Here is an 8,355-nt window from a genome sequence, read left to right as displayed (position 1 = left end):
ACTCCTCTCTCTCTCTCTCTGTCTCTCTCTCTCTCCTTTTACTTCTTCACTAACGTCTCCTCCTCCTTCCTCTCATTCTTAGTCCTCTTATTCTCTGTCCAATATAATCCCGTACTGTAATCCAGATGCTTACGTATGCCTTATTTATAGTGCTCAAGCTCTGGTCATCTCTGATCACTTAGTGAATTTGTTTTCTAAACGTGTGTCTCAGTGTAGGAAGACAATTGACAAATTAGTGTAAAAAGTAGACACCAATGTGTGCAGTTGAGCTAGCAGTGTGTTATGAAATTTGCAAAATGAGTGTAACAGCAAGTTATTTTGTCAGTTTTGCAAAAACAATGCTACAAAATGGCAAACTAAGTGTAAAGCAGTACACTTGTTGAATGGATTGGCTACAAGTGTAAATTGTTTCAGAAATTGTGCTTCAATGCTTCAAGAATCACTGTTAGTGTTTAAGCATTCAGAAAACTGTAATACTTCTGTGTGTGTGTGTGTAGTGTGAGTGTGAGTGTGAAGTGTGTGTGTGTGTGTGTGTGTGTGTGTGTGTGTGTGATTATGTGTGTGTGTGTGTGTGTTGTGTTATTGCTTAAGTGTGTGTGTGTGTGTGTGTGTGTGTGTGTGTGTGTGTGTACCCCTGATAACCTTTCTCTTCTCATGACTGCAGTTGCAAAATGAGGTCATGTACCTGGGAGTACTGGGCTTCCACTTGCTTTTGTGTGGCTACGAGTGAGCATGCGACTTGACGGCCATATACAAACAGCCCATGTGGAGAACAGGCCCTGAGAGCCAGCAGCTCTGTTCTGTCCCGTCCTGCCCTGGCCTGTCCTGCCCTGTCCTGTCCTGTCCTGTCCTGGAGCCAAGCAGCCAATAGCAGCTAGTAAAAGCCTTTAAAGGCCAAAAATCTAATTTCACACACATTTTTTTCGGTCCATCAAATACAGAATGCTGCAGTAGGAAACTTCATTTGCTGATACAATATAAATGTGGAAATCTGTTTTGATGTCCGAAAGAGTCAGTGTGCAAATGTGACAAAAAAAATACAAACTCTGAAAAGGCCTTAATGGTGGATGGTTCTGGAAAGGATTTCGAACCTCCAGACTCCTTCAGAGCAGTCAGGTGAGCTGGACACCTGGTCCTAATAAAGGAACCACAGAATTACAGGTGGACAATGGAGTGGGGGAAGAGGGGTTCCCACAGTTACTTTACCTCGCAGACATAAGAAGGTGAGGAAGTCCTCCGTTTTGGGTTTGCGGCGGGAGAGGTCTGTGATGTGTGCTGAAGGCGTGGGTAAGGAGGCGTCGGCCATCTTGATAGGGGTGGTGCTGGGGGAGTTGGGCTGGGACTGGGCAAACTTCCTCTGGGCCTGGAGCCGTGGCCTGCAGAGCACAAGACACTGGCTTACATTCCATTACACACATGCACAAATGCACACAGACATCACATTACACATCACATTCTTTAGTACAGTATGACCCAAAGCCTCCTGGAGTGTAGCAAGAGCAGAGCTGCATCTCAGGAATGTGGGATTGCACCTGGTGCTCATGTACCTCAGTAATAAAGCAAAACCAGTCAGACACAGACACAGACAGACAGACAGACAGACAGACAGACAGACAGACAGACAGACAGACAGACAGACAGACAGACAGACAGACAGACAGACAGACAGACAGACAGACAGACAGACAGACAGACAGACAGAGAGAGAGAGAGAGAGAGAGAGAGAGAGAGAGAGAGAGAGAGAGAGAGAGAGAGAGTAATTCCTGCTTGTTTGCACTGAGCTCATATAAACCATATAAATGCTGCCTCCTGCATTTCTCATGGTGGTAGTGGCTGTGGCCCTTACCATCTCCATGACTAATTCAATCAGTGTGTGGTCAGAGACTAGTGACTTGAGGCTCAGAGTGGCCCTAATACTGGCCCCCAAAGCACTTTACATATGAAGAACAGGGGTAAATCAAGATAAATGCAATAATGCAATCCTGACAAACTTATTCCAAAACGAGAGAGCATGCATTTATTTTCTTAAATATAGTTGCCATCTTATGTAGCTAACAAATTTGATAGTCAAATCTATGGATCTGGAAGCTAAAAGGCATTGCAATGCAACAATGCATTAACCGGCTGATTCCGGTAGCAGCTCTAAAATGTAATTAATCTCCATTAAATGTGGGCCAGACCTCTGGAACGCCTGACAGCTGATGAAGGAGAGGAGGACAAAGCAGTGCTGCCGGACTTCAAGGCCAAGCTTCTTTATTCCTGCACTCACTCATTCACTCTCCCTGCCTTTTTATTCTCTTCTCTCATCTCCCTACCCCTCTCGATCGATCGATCGATCGATAGATCGATAGATCGATAGATAGAGAGAGAGAAAGAGAGAAAGAAGGAAAGAGAGAAAGAAAGAGAGAAAATGGGTAAAGACTGCTCTGGAGAGCCGGATTCTGTCTGTCCAACACTGAAACCCTACACACACACACACACACACACACACACACACGCATGCACGCTTAAGGCACACATCAAACCATTTAATTTCCTCATCAGGTCATCATTTCTGAGGCATTCTAGCTCCATCTCTCCTGCCGGCACCATGCCAAGCACATACCCAGAGCAGGAGAGAGGAGAACACACACACACACACACACACACACGGAATAATCTTCTCATTCAATCTGCTATCTGTTGCCGATATTCCCAAGCAATCATAACAGAGCTGATACACAGAGACAGCATCACTAATCAATTCAGAGCTGCCATTTCACTCCTGACAACCTGTCTTTTCTCTCTCTCCCCATCTCCCTCTCCCTCTCTCTCCCCCTCTCCCTCTCTCTCCCCATCTTCCTCTCCCTCTCTCTCCCCCTCTCCCTCTCTCTCTCCCCCCTCTCCCTCTCTCTCCCCCTCTCCCTCTCTCTCTCCCCCTCTCCCTCTCTCTCCCCAGCTCCCTCTCTCTCCCCATCTCCCTCTCCCTCTCTCTCCCCCTCTCCCTCTCCCTCTCCCTCTCCCTCTCCCTCTCCCTCTCTCTGACTGGACTGGGGTACAATACTTGTTTGGGCCTCAATTGCAGCAAACTGCGTGAAATACGGAATCAGATTGCTAAAACGTGATGGGTCTGAGACGCAGCCACAAAGGCAAACAAACCTGTGTCCAAACGTGAGCTCTGTGGAGCTCCATCAATTGTGTTCAGAGAGCACTAATGACACCAGGCCATCCCACAGGCCCTCCACAGAGCTCAGGGCATTTCCCACCATTAGAGCAGTGCAGCAAGCCGCTTCAGACCAAATGAAGGACACCTCCTAAGACAGAGTACTGGCTATTTGTTCTGATAGTTTATGGCACTCACAACCACACACACACACACACACACACACACACACACACACACACACACACACACACACACACACACACACACACACACACGCAGACACACAGACACACAGACACACAGACACACAGACAAGCATGCACGCACACACACACACACACACACACACACACACACACACACACAAGCATGCACGCACACGCACACATAAACACACCCAAACACACACACATAAACATACACACAGGATGTTCACAGAAGATGTCTGGGGTCCTCACAAGGGGATGTGCATGGCCTAGCAAAAGTAATCCACATCCTGTTGACGGGTTTACTTTGACGACCACCATTTCACAAACGTGAACCTGTGCTGTGCACGCCAGTGACAGTGATGCACATAGAAACAGAACTGTGTGCATCAGAAATGCCATAGAGCTTCAGAATAGCCTGTCTACAACATTTAGAGTAGCACTCTAGATCCATTTCATATACTCACTAATACCAAGGTAACGGTAACTGTAAGTGTAAGTTACTTTCACCAATGTCCAGATTATTCTTCTACCCAAAAAGCAGCCAGTGGCTAATACACAGCTAGAGTTTGAATTATGTTGTTGGTAATCTAATACACTTCTAATTCCCTATTACATTGGTGCTATGGGTGAAACATTTGTCTAGATTTGAACCCTAATCAAAGCTTATATATATTGGATATAGGAGGCAATATTCAACACTAGGGGTGGGACAATGTCAGTGGTCAGTGTCATCACTCCGCATATTGCATTGAATTATCCAACACAAACATTCCATTCATTCAAAGTGAGAGAACAGCGATTTCATCACATCTGAGTGAGGAAATGGAGTTAATAAAGAGTAGGTGAATGTTCAATTTAATGTTAGACATATAGACAATTAACCTTTAAACACTGTTCGTTGCTACCCCCTTTAATATTTACTTTTCACGGTCAAATTTGATCGGACAGTTTTAACTGCTCTTAAATACCAATACCATGACAAAAAGTATTATTTAATAGAACATTTATTGTAAACAGAACCTTATTAGATAATTAACATCTACAACATGTGTGTTTGTATGTGCGTGAATGTGTGCAAACAGTCACTGGTGGTTCACATGCACAGTGGAAACATGACAACATGAACTGTGTGTGTGTGTGTGTGTGTGTGAGAGAGGTTGTAAATGTGTGTGTGTGTGTGTGTGTGTGTGTGTGTGTGTGTGTGTGTGTGTGTGTGTGTGTGTGTGTGTGTGTGTGTGTGTGTGTGTGTGTGTGTGTGTGTGTGTGTGTGTGTGTGTGTGTGTGTGTCTGTTTGTGTGTGTGTTTCTGTGTGTGCGTGCATGCATGTGTGTGCGAACATTGGTTATTCACATGCACAAGTGGCAACATGAACTGACAACATGAACTGTGTGTGTGTGTGTGTGCACATGTATGTGTATGTGTCTGTTTGTGTGTGTGTGTGGGGTGTGTGTGTTTCTGTGTGTGCGTGCATGCATGTGTGTGCGAACATTGGTGATTCACATGCACAAGTGGCAACATGAACTGACAACATGAACTGTGTGTGTGTGTGTGTGTGTGTGTGTGTGTGTGTGTGTGTGTGTGTGTGTGTGTGTGTGTGTGTGTGTGTGTGCATGCATGCATGTGTGTGGGAACATTGGTGGTAAGTTGTAGGAGTGTGTGTAAGGAGATGTATTTTATCTCCTGGATGAAAATTATACTTTTTCCCAATCATTTCCTATGGCAGTCATTTTTGACCGTGAACAAAAAAAGTGTTTCTAAGTTGAATAAATCACTCAAAATTCAAAGAAAGTAGTCCTAATCAATTCTATGTGTTCAAAAGCCTTTTGTGAAGGATATCACAAGATCTTGAGGCAATCTGATGAAAAATGCCATATTTAATGGTACAGGGAATGTGTAAATCGGTCATTTTGACCGGAATAGTGTTAGAAGGTTAAGTTAGCCTACTGTTAGCCTAAACAAAAACAAAAGCTTGACAGCGGTCATTCACATAAACAGAAGTAGGTCCTAAAGGTCTAAGACACTGAGTTATTGGCTACAGAAAAGAGGAGTACTCTCCTGGGATTAACCACAGTAAGGAAAAGAACCACAGCGTTTAATGGAAGACAGGTTTTGGATGGGAGTGGTGACTTTTTGTTGTTTTTGTACTTTAAGGAGCAAGTGAGAGCCTTTCTAAAGGGCCTTTGGTCTGGTCTGCACACTGGACCAGAGGCTGGCCAATAAAATGATGAGGGCGCCCCCAGTTCAAAGACTCTGTCTAGACAGCGCAGTGTAAAAGCTGCTCCTGACCAGCCACTCCTCTATGGCCAGGCGAGGCCAGGCCAGGCGAGGCCATCCTCTGTGTTATTTCTGTCCGTGGCGGAGCTGGAGCTAAAACAGACACGGGCCGGTCATGGTGGGGCCTGGCGGCCCTTTGTTCTGGAGAGCGTGACACAGCACAATGTCCAGAGCCCCTGGCCTGGGGAGAGCCAAACGGACCCAGCGAGCAAAACGTCAATCTCTCAGCACGTCGGGCAGACATAAACACAGAGCACGGCCGCCTATTGGAAGCAGATGGGAAGGCAAACAAACAGGAGGAAGCCACACTAGTGCTGAGGGGTGGGGGTTGGGGGGGCTGCCTCCTCTCTCCCTGTGAGCCTCCTCTGACCCCCAACACGCCAGTTGGGGTCTTTGTATGGTCAGAGCTTGAGAAATGACCAGGACCAGGGCCAGGGGTGAGTGATGACAGGGAGGTGTTTTCAAAGCCACGCGCTCATTCGTCAGCGGAGTGAAATGGGAGCCGTGTGTGTGGGAGCGCAGCGTGTTTACCCAGAGCAGGTGATAACGCTGCCCCGGGAGAGTGTGAGTGAATGAGCTCAGCATGGTCCTCACGCGCACAACCCAGCCTGGGCCGCTTAAAGCACACCACAAAGGACTCAACCGCCTACACGCAAAAAAAAAACCCTAATTTTTACCATTTTAGTGTGGACAACCTCAGACACAACGCCTGAATACACAAACACCTAGAAGGATAATGAACAATGGCAGATACAGGACATTTGCTGGCTCTGCAAGGAGTATCGCTAGACTCTTACAAGCGTGAAAGAGAGAGGCTTCTTAATCCACATCCTGCTCGGCTGTCCTCCCTAATGCCTGACTAAAAAAAGAATCAGCTGTAAAGAAGAGTGCCTGGAAAAAGGGGGGTGGGGGGTATGACTGGCTCCACACAAGCACTCCATCTCCTCCCAGTGCTCACTAAACAGGGGAGCGACACACAATAGCCCCATGGAGCTCGGTGCCCTGTTCGCTCTGTACGGGGCTAGATAGGGCCTCTCACAATGGGCTCTTCAGAGGGACAGGCATGCATAATTCAGCCCCGACCAACACAATGAGCCCAGATCCCTTCAGTGGGCCCTGCTGGAGCGGGGCGCATGCTAGCTTCTTACTCAACCTTGTGTGTGTGTGTGTGTGTGTGTGTGTGTGTGTGTGTGTGTGTGTGTGTGTGTGTGTGTGTAAGGGAGTGCTGAACATAAGACTGAATAAAGCACAAAGGGAGGCAATGAGAGGCCTGGTGGGGGGCATTGGCATCATCATCAATCAGAAGAAATAATACAAGCAGCTGAGTGGGAGCTAGCAGCTTAACATGATAATGCAGCACGGAATTCTACAGCCTAGCCTAGCCTAGCACTCACATATGGGTTGCCCCCACACTGGCTCTCCACTGCTCTCCTCTCCAGCCCCACTTTCCAACCTAGTTCTACATTTCTTGCACTCATTCCTCCTCCAGTCATTCAGTCTCTGGTTCTCCTGTTTCTCTCTTCGTCTCAGAGCCACTTAAGAGTGATGCATCTTGACTTCACAGTGGCAAGGAGCAGGATTCAGAGGGAAGTTGACTAAGCCAAAGTCCACACCTACACATAAGGATCACCTGACATGCACAGACAGAGAGAGAGAGAGAGAGAGAGAGAGAGAGAGAGAGAGAGAGAGAGAGAGAGAGAGAGAGAGAGAGAGAGAGAGAGAGAGAGAAGAGAGAGAGAGAGAGAGAGAGAGAGAGAGAGAGAGTGTGTGTGTGTGGTGGGGGGGCCTCGATTTCATTCTAATCCAATACCCACAGAAAGCTTTTAATCCATTATTACACACACACACCACACAACTGTGTGTGTGTGTGTGTGTGTGTGTGTGTGTGTGTGTGTGTGTGTTATTGATTAGCCTTCAGGTTGTTTGCTGGAAGAAAAAAAGCCATCTAACATTGAGTGAAACACTGGCTAGATCCTGAGGCCAACGGTGCGGTCAAGTACAGGTAAACGATAGGGCACGATGCAGGCAGGAGGGAGGGAGACAGAGGGAGGGAGAGAGAGAGAGAGAGAGAGAGGAATGGGATGAAAGAAAGGCAGAAAAGTAGAGTGAGCTCACTGTTACCTAGCTTTACAAACAACAGGCTTATGTGTGAGCAGAAAGACAATCAACATTAAAGCTGCAGGCTTATCTTATTCCACACACACACACACACACACACACACGCACACAGTAAGGGATGGTTTACAAGCACAATTCTATCAGGAAACGGAGATAAAAGAGATGCTGCAGATGTACTATGAGTGTCAATAGGCTGTGCACTGGTCAGGTTGGTTTGGACTTCTCTACTTAATAATACTTGAGTGTGTGCCGGCCGGTTGGGGGGGGGGGGTTTGGGCACAAAAGCACACCGGCGCCAGGGGGAGATGATACGCTTGATCCACCCCCTATGCTCGCACGACTGTCTCTCTCTCACACACACACACACACACACATACAAACACACATACATACAAACACACACACTGCATCAAAGCATTCCAGAGCTGTGGGAGTTGGTCCTGGTCTCAGCAGCAGGCCAGCATGCTCACTAGATCAGACACACCAACACCCACACAGGACACATGGGGGAGAAGAGGAGAGGGAGAGCAAGAGATGGATGGTGGAGGGCAAGAAGAAAGAAAGAAAGAAGGATGGATGAGGGACCTATAGGCAAAAAGAGTCGGCAGA

General features: G+C 47.1%; 1 protein-coding gene across 1 annotated transcript in view; it reads right to left on the bottom strand.

Annotated features, from left to right (window-relative positions):
* Positions 1 to 619: 619 nt before the first annotated feature.
* LOC143140017 (protein Jumonji-like) overlaps positions 620 to 8,355 on the bottom strand; it is a 49,743-nt gene continuing 42,007 nt past the window's right edge. Inside the window, exon 5 of the mRNA XM_076300859.1 lies at positions 620 to 1,376. Coding sequence (XP_076156974.1) covers positions 1,136 to 1,376 — 241 coding nt within the window. The 3' untranslated portion in view covers positions 620 to 1,135. The remainder of the gene's footprint in view (positions 1,377 to 8,355) is intronic.

The sequence above is a fragment of the Alosa pseudoharengus genome, unplaced genomic scaffold (genome assembly GCF_046254945.1).
Source record: "Alosa pseudoharengus isolate Yale_2024_CS ecotype anadromous, Long Island Sound unplaced genomic scaffold, YU_APseudo_1.1 YU_APseudo_1.1_scf_23, whole genome shotgun sequence".
NCBI lineage: Eukaryota > Metazoa > Chordata > Actinopteri > Clupeiformes > Clupeidae > Alosa > Alosa pseudoharengus.
Note: the sequence above shows the minus strand (reverse complement) of the source record. Positions and strands in the feature narration are given on the sequence as shown.